At 43.6% G+C, this 17,354-nt stretch overlaps 1 protein-coding gene across 2 annotated transcripts in view; it reads right to left on the bottom strand.

The window, feature by feature from the left end:
• Positions 1-441: 441 nt before the first annotated feature.
• Positions 442-17,354, bottom strand: part of GRIA1 (glutamate ionotropic receptor AMPA type subunit 1) — a 322,496-nt gene continuing 305,583 nt past the window's right edge. Inside the window, exons 15-16 of one of the 2 annotated variants that reach the window (XM_015141276.3) lie at positions 11,838-11,972; positions 442-3,288 (exon numbers count right to left, since the gene is read on the bottom strand). In XM_015141276.3, coding sequence (XP_014996762.1) covers positions 3,088-3,288; positions 11,838-11,972 — 336 coding nt within the window. In that variant the 3' untranslated portion in view covers positions 442-3,087. 2 annotated transcript variants of the gene reach the window in all.

The following is a 17,354-nucleotide window of genomic DNA, read 5'->3' as shown; positions in this document are numbered from 1 at the left end:
TCTGAGGACCAAAATTATCCTCTGGATAATCTAGACTTATAAGCATGGTCTAGATTTGGTTCTGGCTGTGACTTTGTGCACCTCACAGCTATACCTCTCCAGTTTGGGGATGTCTGGGAGATGTTCCATGTGAACCATCCAGTTCCCTAGAGGTACTGTGATGGCTCCAAGTCAAGCTCTGGTTTTTATGCAATTGGAATTATGGCTCCTAGAAGCCAAATACCACCGTTTGCCTTTTGTTGTTGTTGTGGTTATCCTATTTGGATGAATAACTCACAATGTTCTAGTTCAGCTGAAATGACTCGAGAGCTGTTTGTGAGTTAGAAACAGTGGTCACAGTTAAAAACCTACTAGTCTTAGGCTCTGCAATAAGGAAATAATCTCTAGAGCCCCGGCTTCAGAAATGGCACAAAAATGGAATGGACAAATATGAAAAGTAGATAATGGATCCACAGTGATTTAATATTCGGTGATATTTTCATTTTATGCAAATACCAAAAGAAAAAAAACCTGGCTATTTGAAAGAAAAACAGGAACCAAAAAAATATTTAGTGTTTGATCAAGCAAGAATCCTTTCACACATCTGCCAAGAGAGTTAAAACAAATATAGATGTTAAATAAAAGGCCCAGGTACCAAAGAGCAAAATTTAATGAAAGCCAGAACTGTTAAGTATGGATTCCTGTTGAGAAAAATGTCAATCTCTTTCAGAGTTTCCCCAATGCTCTATTTTTAAGAAAAGTGTAGTAAAAATACATAATACAAGTTAACTTTTTTCTTGCTTTTGTTTTCCTTTCATTTCTCCATTGATGAAAAAGCATATTTCGCCAGAGTCTTGGATCCCCTCATAGCATAGACCCTCATTTCTAGCACAAACAAGTCTCTCTTTATCCGCTCATGTTACTGGTGGGCTCAGTAGCTGGAGAGGCGTCTTACCAGGCCAAAGGCAAAAAGTCTTTGAAGCATGTTGATGTTAAAGGGTTATTTCCAACTCTTCCAAGATGCAGACACCTTAATGGTGGGTCACTTCGGATTCTGCAGTGGTAGTCTGAAGGCTGAGAAAAATCTTGTGCGAGGGCAGGGGCTGAGGGACATCAGATGGCAGTAGTGAAAAGCAATCATCCATCTTGAGGGTCTGGTTTCATGAACCATGCCCACATTGACACGCGAGAGACTGAACAACAACATTTGAGTCGAAAAAGGGAAGAGTTTGATTTTGGAAGGATTCTTTGCTATGGCCGATGACAGGAGAGTGGAGAGATATAGAGATGTTGTGGGTCCACTGAGAGAATCCACAGAAAAGCCAGTCAAGCTGCACCTACCCCTAGATAGGCTCCAAAACCTTTAGCATGTCAATTGCTAATGATAACCCCTAGCAGAGAAAATTGGATAGAAGTAGGGGGTAAGGGAACAAGCCAGAGTACGGTTATCAGTAAAAGCTAATGACACATGGCACGCACTGAATCATGCACCTAGGAGAGTGACTGCTGGAGAGCTGGAAGCCAGTTGCACCAAGAATGAGAGTTGGGATCTCCAAGAAAGCTATATGTCAGGGATTCTCACTTCCAACCAAAGTTGCACTCAGCCTGGGCTTCTCTCTATAAACCCTGCCACTTCACTAATCTTGCTTTAGTTCAGCTTTGTAGCCCTAATCATAGGTATATTGGAATACAACGTTCTTACGCTGTCTTAGCTGGGGGAAGGTCAGCCTCCTTGGGTTAGAACCTGGGATCGAAGGTCTTAAGGTGCCCTAAATGTCATTATCAACTTAATCCATCTCCCTATACGTCTTCAATTATTTCCTGGGGTATCTCACTTTCTAAAGATGACAGAGCATTATCTGGCCACATGCTAAAACAACACTTTATATTAACATAAAAACCCAAGTTCTTTGCATGAGCATAAACTTCATATGTGTTTTCTCAAACCTAGGATAGGGCACACCATGGAAAGCTCTATTTTGTATGAAATTTTGATGAAGCTTCCTCTTCCAAAATTATTCTGTCACCTTTCTTTCACACTTAGCTTGCATAGCATTGCTCCCCATGTCAGAGGCTCCATAGAAGAAGAGAATCTACTCCACAATGGATTCCTGCTTAGGTACCAGGCAAAGAAAAAGTGAGAATTGTGGGCAATATCTCCCCTGGCTGTTATCTCTTCCCAAAATTCTGCTTGGTTTAGGAGGCCAAGTGCCTTCAGCTACCAGACTGCCATTGAGCCTGAGCACACCAGAAGGACATACTTTTCAGGGCCGAGGTTGACTCTGAAGAAATATACCATACCACCTATGGCCTGTGAAATGGCTCTTCCACATTAAAGGAACTGTTTTTCTGAGCAGCAGTAACTTGAGAAGTCCTTCTCTGACTGCACATCTGCCCCTGCCCTCTCCACCACCCTCATCCTGAGTTGCTTTTCACCTGTGTTCTCCACTAAATCAGTGCTTAAGCAGTGCCCCACTTGGGGAAGGCAGCCCACTTCTCCAACAATGTCTGTCCCCACCAAAGGCTTGGGGCCAAGGAGTGGAGGGTAACATGGAAAGCCCCCATGGAGAATTAGTTTGAAGGTTGCTTTTTTCCCTCTTGCTTGTAAAGTGGAACAAATATTGAATCTCCAATCTGAAAACTGAAGAGGGATAGGTAGGGAGTTGGGGATAAGAAGTAAGGAGAAGGAAAGGGCCTAACAGAACCTGCAAACCATGGATATTAGTAAGAAAAAAAATTGCACACACTAAGACACACTAACAACTGAATTAAAATAAAACAGTGCAGTTTCCTCATTAGTGTTCCAGTGACTCTACTGTCAGAGACACAGGATTCATTAGACAGGGTTACTCTCCCCTTATTGCAGTACAGTGTTATTTTTTCATCCTCACTTAGCAAACAGAAAAGGGTGAAAGAACATCAAAAAAAGGAAAGGGACAGAAAAATGGTTTTTCAATTCTTCAGGAAAACCTGTTGAATCATCCTTCTTGTGGTCGCAGTGGTTGGTGGTGGTTTCGTTTCATTTTGTTGTTGTTTTTGGCACTGAAGGGTTTGGGATGGGGCTGGGGAGCCCGAGCCTGCTCCCCAAGGGGTCTCCATCTGCTCCAGTTACAATCCTGTGGCTCCCAAGGGCATCCCTGAACTGTGGCTCATGCAAGGAATCGATTGCATGGACTTGGGGAAGTCATGGCTGACCACCCGACCATTCTCTCCACTGCCGCCGCTGCTGGCTCCTGCCCCACTGTTGCGGGGGAGGGTCGATGTCCGTATGGCTTCATTGATGGATTGCTGTGGGATCAAACAAAAACCCTTTTCAGGAGGACCGGGGGTTCTTCCCCGGGTCCTTGGCAATGACAGGCAATGGGAATGAATCAAGACTGGACTTCAAATATAACTCCAACTCTGCTTCCCCATCCACCCCCTCTTCTATTCTACAATGCTAATTCTGACTTCCCAGGAATTCAGAAAACTATCACTTGGCTCTGGACATGTCTGATCCCCTCTTTAGCCTCAAGTTCAATGTTCAGTAAGGTGTGTTAGATTGGGTAAGACAGAAGATCCTTTCTTATTCTTACATTCTGTGATTTCTAAAGGTGGAATATTTCCTTGGTATTATTGATTAATGTGTGATGTAGCAACACAACTAAGTGGAAAACCTTCTGGGAATGGGGTTTGGAAACTTGGATTCTAGTTCTGGTTATGACATCAACTAGTCATGTGACTGTACATATCTCCTTAGTATTCTAGAATTTTTAAACCTCCATGTCTATACCATATGATTATCTATGCACCTACACACTGTTATTAGCAAGAATGGTGCTACCACATGAAAAATGCCTTGAAATGTTAAAATAAATTGAGAGTGTGATATTGTTGGGTTAAAATGGAAAACTACCTCTGATTTACTTCAGAAAAAATTCTAGCCTACCTCTATAGCAGCATGTGTTAAGGGAATGTAGGACTCGTTTGAATAATACAATATGCAAAATGTAATTGGAAAGGAACATGTGCTAAAGAAAATGAGAATGCATTCCAAACATTATCATCTGTGCATCAACTGCTTCCCATCAGCATGTAGACCCTGTACTTCCAGACTGACATATCAGATCAGTGCCACTAAGTTTGTGACTTCTAGAATGTCGGAATTCTAGGTCTGAAAAGGACTCCAAGGATCACCCCGGAATCAGATGAGTTAAGTGGGATATTCAAGACCACAAAGTAGGTCTAGAACCATATCCTCTTAGACAAGAGGAAGTGTTCTGTTCAGAGTTCCTTTGGAGAAAGACCATTGATGGTAGGAAATCCAGACCCTTATCTTTTACTGTCCATCTCAAACTTTCCATTAATAAACAATCACAGAATTTTTGAGGTGGGGTTTGGTTTCTTGGTGGGAATCAGTTTAAAGGAGACTTGTCAGTGGGACCAACCCTACCTCTTCTTCAGGGCACATTCTGTTCTCACCGTCTTCTTGAAGCCTTCCTAGACTACACCAACCTGCTGTAAGTGCTGTCCTCTCTCATCTTGTACTCATGTGGTATACATTCTTTTGTAATGGTTCTGCCTCCAGTGTATAAGTTTTGTCTTCCGTAAGAGAGCTTTCTGGAGGAGGGCAAGGGCCATGTCTTCTCAATCCTCAGCTATCCCACAGAGTATCCAGTAAGCAATTAGATGCATAATAGATGCTTTTGAATTTGTCTAAGAAGCACCAGCCACCTAGGATCCGTCTCAAAAAGTCTATGACTTTCTCTCTTACATATTGGCATGATTCTAGTGACCAGAGAAATCAGTCAACCTTCTGTGGCCAGACAGAGATAAACAGGGCAGTTTTGACCCATTTTTCCCCCTGCTATCCTTGTATTACTGGCAGTTCTGACAATGTTTTAAAATGTTCTTTTTAAAATCCATGATTCAGACAGATTTGCCCCATATGATGTACCACCCACACTGGTTCTGTCTCCTCCTCAAACCCATGACTTGATTTATTTACATTCTCCCTTGGCTGTCTTCCATTGAAGAGAAAGTGTGACCTGGATTGCATTCTTCTAAGTCAAAGGCCAAATAAATACTACCTTGAAGCTACACCAGGGAAATGTAAAATGAAAATATGATAAATTAACAGTTACTTATCCTCATCTAAAAATTATTGAAGAGAAAATAACATTTTATTTTTATCTGTGGGAAATATGGAAACTTCTATAGATTAGCTTGGAATGTCTATCATTCATGTTTTTCCTCTGCCACACCCCTTTAATTAAGGAAAAAAACCCACTAAAGTTTACATAGATCACCTTGGTCTTTGTTCCTCATAAGGCTCACATATTTTCATAATATTCCATTGAAGTCGTTGGTACTTCATGAATTTGTCTTAAAAGACAAGATTGATAACCTAGTCAACATTGGTGCTTGCCGAAGTCTGAGACAATTTAGCCAGGCATGTAACTAAAAATCTCGAAGGTCACATCATTAGAGTTGGTATTCAAGGAAGCTGAGCACTTCTCAAAGGTCAATGACTCCATACCCTTATCATGGGTGGTTACTGCTTTCTTACTGGCTTCTTTTCAAATACATTTATGAAAGTCAGGAGAAATGATAAATGGAGTTCAAACTTTGCAGTGGAAAGCAATGCTTAATGTCAACTACATCACTAGTTCTGAAACTTGGTTGCACATTGGAACCATCCAGGGAGTTTTGGGGAAAAATCCCTGACACCTGAATCTTACCCTAGAGATGCTGGTGTGGTGTACAGCCTGGCCATCTGGAGTTTTAAAAGCTCCCCAGATGATTCTAAAATGCAAGCAAAGTTGAACCACATGATCTAATTTGTCCCTTTTACTTTACAGAGAACCTGATGACAATGACTGACTTGTTTAAGGTAACAGTTATATGTGACCTAGTGATAAGGTGAATGACCTTCTAAATGTGATTCTTTCTGCTCCCGCCTGCCCCCCTGTCGTGGCTAAGCTGTCATAAACTGCTGTCATTTCTCCCCTAGCCTTTGGGAATGTGGCTTTCCCTTATCCCTCCTTGACATGCCAGCCATTCTTAAAGTTCATCCTTGAGGGTGGTGGTGGTGTTTTTGGAACTGATATTCAGAGACAAAGGGATGAGTAAAAAAATCCAACTTGAAGACCTCTAAATTGACCCTTCAGAACCTCATTTCCCTAACAGTGATTGCATCCTAACTTCTCAGCCACTTGCTTTTCTAAGAAGAGTGTGCTCAGCCTCTGCACATCATAGAATATCCTAATGAAAGCTTAAACTTCAGTAATGTCCTTGCTCAGGCATGCGTGCAAAGCACCAGTGACCACCTGCTGTGGAGGATGCTCCCCTTGAGTTATCAAGTCTCTCAGCTGTTCATTAATTCCAGGAAAATGTGCAAGCCCTCAATTGCCGTAGCTTAAACATGCCCCATGTTAGCACAGCCATATATAATCTTGAAAGGTCAGCATCTCTCGTGGGGGTGAGAGAGGCTGGGGATTATTTTCCTTTGGGAGTGAGGTGGTGAATAATACTTTGCTGCCCTTAATATCAGCTAAGGATTCAGGTGCCAGTCTGCCCAGGCAGAGAGGAGGGGCAGAGGACCTGAGATTTTATTCAATTTGCAATGTATCTTAGGTTATGTATTTTCTGCTACTACATGACAATTTAAATTAGACCGAAATATTGTGAGCTGCCTGAAGTCCCTCTCTGAGTCTCCTACTCTCACATACCACCCTTTTCCCTCAGTCTTTCTGTGTTCCAGTCTCCTTGGCCTTCTTCCCCTTTCTGGGCAAGAGTTCACATCTTTGGGTCTCTGACACTTGTGTATCACCGGCAATTCTTTTTTCCCGGTTAATTCTTTTCATGCTTTGAGTCTGTTAAATATCACTTTCTCAGGGAAGCTGCTCTGACTGCCCCATTCTTTTATCAGGACTGGCCTCTGCTCTATACTTGACAGCACTGGGCATTTTTTTCACTAACACTCATTGAACATGTAAGTGTTTGCTTATGTGCTGTCTTCCCTATCAAACTCTCAGCTTCTTGAGAAAAGAAGCTGTGTCTGTTTTGTTCTTGACCTAATCGCCAGCGCCGAGTCTTGCCCAGCATGCGGTGGTGCTCAGTGTGTCTTTGTGGAAGGAATACCTGTAGGGTGCCTTCCCACTATCTCTGTGACACTTGTCCTGCTCATCACATGTCAAAGGGGAAAGAGACTCATCAACACCCAGCAAGGGTTTAAATACTACAGTCAGTCAGATGAGGGGAACTGAATGGTAGAGCTACATTTTATTTGTCTTTGTGAGCAGCACTGTGGCTGGGACTGGAAGAGCACAGAATAGGTGCTCAAAAATGATCTGCTGCCATGTGGTTGAAGCAGGACAGAGAGATTTAGGAAAAGTGGCTTGGCTGATACCAAAAGCCCGGGCTTTGTGGAGACCATGTTGGAGGTCTAATTCCTGGTTTTTCAGTTCCTTGCTTGTGTGACCTAGCCAGGAAAAGTTACTTAGTTTCTTTGAACCTTTATTTCATCTGTAGGATTATAAGAACAACCTATTACATGGTTAATGAAAATGTGTAGAAATCACTTTGAACATAAAAGTTACTGAAAAATCATCTTTCCTTCTTCTCTTCCTTTCGTCTCTCTCTCTCTCTCTCTCCCGCCCTTCTTTCTCCTTTCTGCCCCCCTTCCTCTTGTTCTTTCATCCACGAAGAGTGACGAAGATGTTTTTAAGCACGTTTGAGACACATGAGAGGATAGCCCTGAACGAGTTTAGGGTCTTAAGGCCTTAAGAGTGGGCCAAGGGTGGGGCGTGGTGGCTCACAATTGTGGTCCCAACACTTTGGGAAGCCAAGGCGGTGGATCACGAGGTCAGGAGATCAAGACCATCATGGCTAACATGGTGAAACCCCTTTTTTAGTAAAAATACAAAAAATTAGCCAGGTGTGGTAGCACACACCTGTAATCCCAGCTACTGGGGAGGCTGAGCTAGGAGAATCACTTGAACCCGGGAGGTGGAGGTTGCAGCGAGCCAAGATTGCACCACTGAACTCCAGCCTGGACAACAGAGTGAGACTCTGTCTCAAAAAAAAAAAAAAAAAAAAAAAAAAAAAAAAAAAAAAAGTGGGCCAAGTACTGTGATAATGGAAATGAATGAGAGGGAAAGCTCTCATCAAATGCCCTTGGCATCATCAATTTGGGTCTCTCTGTAAGGTTGGGGACTCTACTTCTGAAAAAAACTAATTGCTTTTGGAGAAGGCTAAGCACAGAATAATAAAGAGAACTGCAAAGCTGAAAAGTCTGAGAGGCAAGTTGAATGCATTTGTCTTATCTCTTTGGATAAGAGAGGAGTTGATGGAGCGTCAACAATTAAGGGCTGGGTTGATTAATAAAGAAAGTATCTTTTCTGCAGTTGGAAGATGGAAAATTCTATTAGGAGCCTCAGTGAGTCGGGTGAAAGTCACGCCAATCAATGGAATTAATTCTAGAAGATTGTGGCAGAAGACATTGTATTAATGATTCCAAGAGACCCTGATGTTGGCTTCTGAAAAATTTAACATCTTCATTGTAAAGGAAAGGATGAGAATGTCCCCAAGAAGCTATGCCATGACTCAGTGGGCTCTTTGAAAGATTCTCATTTTAATCTAAATAGTGTGACTTCAGTGAAGGTCAACATGGTCCCTGTTTTAAGAGGATCCCAGACTTTAGCCACTCTGGTACCACTACCTGCCACTGGTTATGGTTACTGGGATTCATTGTAATCCAGAGAAAGGGCTGGATATCCAGGAGCTTTCCTGCTTGGTGGATGACTGGTCTCATCACAGTTCATGAGCACAAACATGGGGCCAAAACTGACCCTTGGATGAAATTGTTTGTAATTCCTAGACTGTGTGGTTTTGATGGCAATACTTGCTTTAACTAAGAGCAGCTCCCTCCCATGCTCCGCCTCATCCTTTAAGAGATTTTCTCCTTTGGATACAATTATGCATTAATTTTACTAATACTTACCCTCAGTGTGTGGGATGTCCAGAAAAATCAGACACAACTTAAGGAACTCACAATCTATACAGCTTAAGAACCCTAGCTCATGTAAACAGGGACAATAAAAGGAAAGTTTTAAGGAGGATGTATCTGGCCACTAGTAACAACTATTATTTGAAATACTAGTTATCATTGTCGTTATTATTTACTGAAGGCTTACTGTGGCCCAGGAATTTTGCCAAGCTCTTTATATCCATTATTTAATGCAATCTTTATAACAATTGTATGAGGTATGTACTACCACTGCCTCCATTTTATAGAAAATGAGGATCAGAGGCCGGGTGCAGTGGCTCACGCCTGTAATCCCAGCACTTTGGGAGACCAAGGTGGGTGGATTATCTGAGGTCAGGAATTTGAGACCAGCCTGGCCAACATGGTGAAACCCTGTCTCTACTAAAAATACAAAAATTCGCCGGGCATGGTGACACATGCCTGTAATCCCAGCTACTCAGGAGGTTGAGGCAGGAGAATTGCTTGAGCCTGGGAGGTGGAGGTTGCAGCGAGCCAAGATCATGCCACTACACTCCAGCCTGGCCAACAGAGTGAGACTCCGTCTCAAAAAAAAAAAAAAAAAAAAAAAAAAAAAAAAAAAAAAAAAAAAAAGAAGAAGGAAAATGAGGATCAGAGAGTTACTAAAACCTGTGTAAGATGACACAGTTAACAGATGGAGCAGACAGAATTTATGCCCAGACATTCATTCTCCAGAGCTTCTACTCTAGATGATGATGCTGTACTGTGTCTTAGACAAGCAGTGAGGAAAAAGGAACTCCTATAATCTGTACTGGGCCAACTCTGGGCCTCTGGTTTGAGTCATGGTCTATTGTGAAGGTTTTGAGGGATGGTACAGGTTGTAGCTCCCCTAGTTCTTGTCCTGTTCCCCTTTTTTGCCCCTGGAGTAACCCTTCCTCATTTTGGAGGGTAAGGTAGGAGAGTCTTTAGTCCTATGTTTTGAATGGAATGGTCAAAGAGCTTTGAGTAGGTTCTAGGAGTTCTTGTTTGTTCAGCCAAGCTCCTTGGAGGCCTACACTGGGTTTAGAGTCTGAAGCCCATGCCTTTGTAGTTCTTGTCATTTGAGAGGACCTGAGAGGGACCTGGAGATGGATGAGCTGGTCAAGAGAAGGACTGGGGTGTTCCTAGGTCCCTGGTGAAATGTCATTGAATTTCCATTCCTTAATTGTTCCTTGTTGTGTCTTGGAGAAGTTGCCTTTTAAATGGACTCTATGAAACAGAAGACAGGGTGAGGGATTGACCCATAAAAAGGCACATGAGTGGGAACATGAGGTGGGGGCGAAGGTATGGAGTATGTGAGGAGAGCAGATTGCTAGGATGTGAGTGGGGTAGGTAGGCTGACAGGGAAATGCTGAATACCAGGACAGAAGGCCCCTAGCTCCTCATGCACAGAACTAAATAGAGAATTTCTAAACAGAAGGAGCAAATGCCCAGAGATGTCTTCTCCAAGGGCGACCCCAGAGGTATGTGTAGGATTGAGGGTCCAAGGCAGGGAGACGTTGGGCAGGAGGCTATGTTTGGATCCAAAAGTGGGCTTACTGAGCTTGGAGCCAAATGTCTGTTGAAAAGTGGGCTTCTTAGGGTACATTCTCATAAGGCAAATTCTACCAAGGGATCTTGTTAGTCTTGTCAAATCAAGATAACAGTATAGGTCAACATATCACCATGGGTACATTGCCCAGAGGGACTGCACTTCTCTTCTCTTCTCTATCTAGATCCCACCTGTCCTTCTTAATATTGGCATCTTCCTGGAAGCCTTCTTCAATCTTTCTTCTCTAAATTCCTATAGGCCTTCCTATCTATGCCATAGCTTGCCTCACTGAGTAATTATATTGTGCCCATTCTTTGTGGAAGGTGAAAGGTGCTGAAGATCATAGAATGCACCTCCCTCCTCTCTGAGTCCTCATGATGCCTTGCTCATGGTATTGTTCACATGATTAACTTCCATAAATAATTTCTTACTGAAGCTAAATGTTGAGGGGCTTTGAAGATCATTTAATCCAAACTCCTTTTTGATGCTTGAATCCATATCCTTGTCAAGAGTTATTCATCCTCTACTTGTATACCTTCAGTGATGTTGAAACTTGCTACTTTTTGGGATAGTCTAGCCTTTCTTTAGACAGCTCTTTCAGAAGAGTAAATTTAGTGTATCGTGTTAACATTTATCCTCTATCACCTTTAGTCATCTGTTCTTGTTGTATACTTTGGGACTCCATAGAACTAGCCTGTTTTCTTTTTCCACTTGGAAAGTATTGGTATTTTACAGACTACTCTTAAATCCTACACAATTCTCTTCTCCAGTTCCCTTTAGCTACATTTGATGTGGTTTGGGGTCATCTCACTAATCTGCTTACCTTTCTCTGCACATGGTCCTCTTTGTCAATGTCTATCTCTTAGAGTGGAGCCTAAGAAAAGACCCAATTCACCAGGGTATGACAAGGTCAGCACAGAGTAGAGGGTAGACATCCTTTCCTCTCTTTTGCAGCCACACTTCTGTTGCAACTTCAGAGAGAATGAGCCTTGGTAGCCATCACTCTTGCCTCTCGCTGTGCTGCCTGTCCATGTAAACTGCTAACTTTCAATGTCACTGACCCCTCTCTGGCAAATGCAGTTGTTTTCTTGGACCTTGTGTCTGGCCTGACACACCCCATCTTCCTTCCTTTCTCACGGCTGCCTTTGTCCCTGTCACCTTCCTCCTAACAGCTTCCTGCTTCCTGTCTTGTGCTGACCTCAACCACCTGTCATTCCCCACCCTTTCTAGAAAAGGGACTCCCAGGAAACCCAGCTGCATCACAGAACAGGTTAGGAAAAAGGCCCGGGAAGACGATGCCACCTTCATCCGCTTGGATTCACTACGGGATTTGTAGCAGAACTCGATTAAGGCAACCAGCATGGCTAGTCCAAGTCCTCCGATCAGGATGTAGAACACTCCCGCCACATTGCTGAGGCTCAGAGCGCTTGTCTTGTCCTAAGAAGAGGAGGAGGGAAAGGAAGGGGAGGGGGAAGAATAAAGTGAGTCAAGAGACTAAGGACCATCCAAGCAGCAGCATATTTACACACATACACTCAACCCCACACCCTCTTTAACATTTGCAAAGGCTGGATAGGCTATTCATTCATTGACCAAGTGTTAAACATTCCCCAGGAAAAAAGTGTGTGTCTATGTGTATTTATAAATTTTCCAAGCCTCCCTGATTATGTTGAATTTGTAATTACAATTCCCCACTCCTCAATGCCTTTTCTAGGGTGAGAGACATCACAAGAAATTTAGGGCAGCTTCTACCAAAATTTGCACCTTTGAGCTTACCCCATTCTTTCAGAAAACCATGTCCCTTCCTTTTCAGCTTGATTCCTGCCTCCCCCCACCGCATTTTCTCTGTTGCTTGGTAACGCATTGGCCTCGCTCATTGTTTATGTCTGTGAGCATTTTTCTGAGAGTTGGTACTTACAATGAACTTTCCCCTAGATGTGCATTCGATTTCAATTTAATAAGACAGTTATTGTATGTATAATAAAGACCAACTGATATATATGTTAACTTACTGCTCTGAGTGCCGATTTAGGGGGAAGAAAAACTAGGGGGCTTAGAATAGTAAAAAGGCACTGAGAGAAAAATGGCTCTTTTAAATCTTAATAATTATGCTTAATTGACACCATTTTTCCTGTTGGAGGTGCTTGCTAAAAACACTGGAGGCAGACCCAGGTGGCTGAATTTAGAAATCTCTGTTGCCTGCGATAAAAGATCTTACACTGGTTTGGGAAGAGCAGGGTCATGAAAAGAGTGCTTCATTCCTAGGAGTCTGAAGACAAGTACTCATGTCTAGTAGGAGGTGGCCAGAGCTCACCCTGTGGAGCCAGAAGAAGGCCACTGGTCTGCTGAGATCATCCCTGAGTTCTGTCACCTCCAGTGGGGTTCAAAAGTGAAAGTCTGAGGGACAACACTTTCCCAAGTGGTGAGAACAATCAAACACAACTGATGGTCATGGTGAGAGGTAATGACGCAGGAAGCAGGGCGAGTTGCTCAGTCAAACTCTTGACACAGGCAGAGGAACATTTTTAACTTTTAGAATACTCATTCCTAGATGTCATGGCAGCTCTTACACCTTTGTTTATATTGTTTGTTCATGTACAATAAATGTCTCATTGAATTAAAATGAAATGCATGCCTCAGTTGGCACAGGTACACACCATCGTTGGCTAGTTGGTGGCACTGGATAGGATATGGCCTTTATACCTCTCCATGTGTTCCTTTTCAGGTGGGGATGTAGGTGTGCCATGCAAGGGGTGGCCTGTGTTGCCCTAGAGACTTCGACTGACATTTGCCTATTAGAATCTGGGCATATGGAAAGGAATCGCTTATTGACCAATAAGTCAGTGACCTCTGCCCTGGTTCTAGTTGGTGCATTGTACAGGATTCAGCAGGACTGAGCTTGGGGACTGTAGCTGGCAAATAGCAGCATCCCTTCCCTTCCAGTAGCAGCTTTGGCCAGCAGAGCTGTAGGATTATCTGAAGCATGCCCCCTTGGTGGCTTCCTGTATCGCTAAAGCAGATGGCTCTTGAATATAGGTTACACTTGGCAAGGCACAGCCTGGCTTTGGAAGCAGTAGAAATGATTATTCAAAGGACTCAAAGGGGCAAAATTTCTCTAGCTCTGCTGTAATGACCTGATAAGGGTAATGTGCAAAAAAATGAGTTCAGTGCTTGGTTCAAGAGTTGGCTGAACAAGTAAATTCCCACTTCACATGATTTTTAGAACACTCAAAATGTCTCCCTGTTTGCTGTTCAGAAGTCATGTATTTCTTCCTCTGGAGAGTAATGCTTTAGAGTCCTTGGGGGACTTACAGTTCACAGAAGTTCCTATAAAACTCTTCTGTTAAACAGGGGTAAGGGTGGGGTTAGGAGGCATGTATTATCCGCTCAAACCTTAGTAAAGAATGGTGGACAGTGGAGCTCAGAAGGAGTAGGTACAAGGACAGGCCTGAGGGCAGGTGGAAAACAAGAAAGCTGGAGGCTGCTGACTTCATGAGCTGATCAGTGTTTCCATACCCAAAGCACACCTTGCCCCTTTGGTCACCCAGCTGTTTTCTTCTTGAGGTTTACCTGGTTGTGGATGGCCTCCAAGGACAAGGGAGTGATGGGCATCTTTTTCTGTTATTATCTTCAAAAGACCCTAAGAGGGTATCTGCCTCCCTGACTTACAAGGAGGAGCATTCACTTCCAGTATATCTAGGAAGGAAGTGGGGTGAGATCTTCATATGGATGTGGGGTGGAAAGGCATGTTCTATATAAGCAAAGAAGGAGGGTCTAATGACTGATTATGTCTGGAGGTGAAGAGCATCCTTCACTTTAGAAGAAGGTCTCTGGCCCAGGGAGATGGCAATGTGTGTGACGGGGGATACATCCTTTACAAAGAGGACAGCTAGATGGTATAGGAACTGCCACCTTTTGCAGGATGCACAATGTCATTTATCGCTATTTATGCTGACACAGCTCTGTAGTAGAGGAATCAGGAAAGACCTCTGGAATCAAGGGAGAACCTGGGCCCAATTGCCACCAATATCACAGGTAACACAACCACCTAAATTCAGATTTATTTAATAGGATGTGGGATGAAGGACTGGTGTTGGTGTAGTCTTAGTCCACATAGCTGAGGAGTTTCCATTTACACAAGATGTTCTGATTCCCCTTAAGCTTGTCATTAGCTTTTTGATAAGATCTTTCTAAGGAGGCCTGAGGCCATGGTCTTCTGTTTAGTTGCCTTTACTGACTTTCTTTGTCTCACACTGTGGGAATAAAATGGGACATCCTGGGGCAGGGACAAAAATCCCTTTTATTTGAGGACCACAGCTCTGGTTCCTCTGTTCCACAGCATCCATAAAAGAGGCAGCTTCCTCATGGATCTGTGTACAAACAGCTACTCACATTTCACAGCAACACACTTCCTAGCTGTGATCAGGGACAGGGGAGAGATGGAGTTTAAGTCTTCTGAGCACCCCTCAGGGCACCCCGTTCTCCTATTCCATAGCAGCTGCACACCCCAAAAGCTAGGCAGCTTGTCAGTGGGGGTGGAAAAGTCACAACTCATCTCCCGCCAGGAGTGGGGAAAGAGAGTGACAGTACCAAGAAGAGTGACAGGTGAAAAGAAAAATAAAACTCTTGTCTTGCAGAATCGCTGGGCTTGTTGCTATGGTGATGAATGGTGACGAGTGGTGATGAGACCCCCCCCACTCATCTGTTCTCCTTAACCTGTTGTCTTGATTTGCTGTCTCCCTCATATAGAAAGGAGATTTCACCCCCATATTTCTCCTTGTTCTTCCCACATATTGGGGGACTGTCTCAGTCTCCCTCTGTGCTTCTGAGTCAACGTCCCTTCCAAGAATGTAGGACTGATCCATGAGGAGGTCTGAGCTAGGCCTAAGGCAGAGAGACTCGAAGCTTTCTTTATGGAATAAGCAGAAAGCTCTAGGGAGAAGCCCAGGCTTTTGGTTGTCAGACCAGTCCCTTCCACTGAGACTGGTGCTGCCTGCCATGAAGACCTGCTAACTCTGGACCAAGCTTCAGTTTATCCAAATGCTTCCATTCCTTCTTATCTTCTTGGAGAAAGTTTAAACTCGTACAAAGCAAAAGTACAGTTTTCTTCTCTCTATATCCTACCGAAATTCCATACAATTTTCTGTTATGCTTACATCTGGATTTTTAGGGGCAGCCTACATGCCCTCCACATGCTGAATCTGTAATCTGACTTAGCCTTTTGGGGCCACAAAGCAAGGTCCACCCATTAGCCTTTCTGCTACAGTAGGCTTTCTCTTGGGCTTTTTCAAAACTGTATTTTTGGCTTAAGGACCATTTCCCTGAGCAGTTGACTATTTCCTGGGAGTGAAGGCTGAGTGGTTGGCTAGGTTCACTCATTAGCTAAGACCAAAGTGAGAAAATTATGGGGAGGTGGATTTGGTTCAACTAAAGGAGGAGCTTTTAAACAAACAGAGCTGTCCAAAGGTGGAATGCACTGCCATAGGAAGTGGTGAGTTCCTCAAACATGAACACATTCAGGAAGATGATGACGAGGTCATCTAAGGAATTCAAGCACTGAACACAGAACTGGACCAAATGACCTTTGACACTTGTCCCCACTCCCAAAACATTTGAGGCACCTAAGAAGTTTCTAGAGGGTCTGGGATTATGCCTTTTAAAAATTCTCCCTAGAGACTAATACCTTTAGGGAATGCATAAAAGGAGCTCATGTTAATTGGTAACGTCTGCTGTTCCATTTCCAATCTAGGCCAGTTCCCTAGCCTGCATATTTTCCCCAAGAGCAACACAGGATGGGAATTGGCCCATTGTTCTAATAATTGGCAAGGCAAATAATCTGAAAGTGATGGTTGTGGGGGTGGCTCTTCTCAGCAGTGTGTGCTCAGGGACCGGCTGCTGTACAATGCACCGCAGAACATCCTGACTCAAAACAAAATTGCATTAAGGAGATGACGTGGCTTGTGGAGGGGAACCCAAGGACTGGCTAAGGCTGAGGCCTCTTCAAAAGCGGGAGGTATTTTTCATAACAGAAGCATCAGTCTGAGGGTAACATGGGTGTGTCCACAGAAAACCTTCACTCTGAGTTGAATATGTGCTTGGACTATGCGTTGGTGAGTAGGGGTCTTGTATGTTGGGAAATTGTCCCCAGAGGTGTTTCTGGCTCAAGGCCCAGAAGAGAGTTTTAAAAGAAACACTTTTGTTTTTGTCTAGTCCCTTCCTCTAGGGCAGTGATGGGAAATTTAAGGATGTGTGGCTTTGGGACTTTGGACAGGATCCAGGGTGTTCTGACATTCAATTTCTGATATGGATAACTGCTGTATGTTGGACATATTATCTTGGACCACACATAACTCCCAGAAGATTCACGTAGAAGTCACTGGTTCTCTCCAGGCTGTTGCCTACTGTGCCTCATAGAAATTGGGAACCCTGACCCTGAGCAGGAATATAGCTGGAGCCCAAAGTCTCTATGGCATGGGGGCAATGGAATGACTTCTGCATCTCTTGGTCCCAAGGGCTTTCTTTCTCCACTCACATCCCTCTGACATTGCCCTCCTGGGGTGTCTTTAGTGCAGGAACATTCAGTGGGAAGGGGAGGGAGCAAGTGGAGTAGAGCATCATTGTGTGAATTCCCGGGTCCTTCCAGGTGGCCAATGCTCTTTACCTGTGAGAAGGGCAGGGATGGGGCTTGTACACAGTGTGTTTTCAGTCCTTTCGCCTTACAGGCCTTGCTGACAGTAGGGGCAAGAAAGTGAGTACATCCAGAATGGATGGACTTACCCTGCTGATGGTGAAACAATGTGGCATTATATTATAAAACAA

The sequence above is a fragment of the Macaca mulatta genome, chromosome 6 (genome assembly GCF_049350105.2).
Source record: "Macaca mulatta isolate MMU2019108-1 chromosome 6, T2T-MMU8v2.0, whole genome shotgun sequence".
NCBI lineage: Eukaryota > Metazoa > Chordata > Mammalia > Primates > Cercopithecidae > Macaca > Macaca mulatta.
This window is presented reverse-complemented; position numbering and strand designations above follow the sequence as displayed.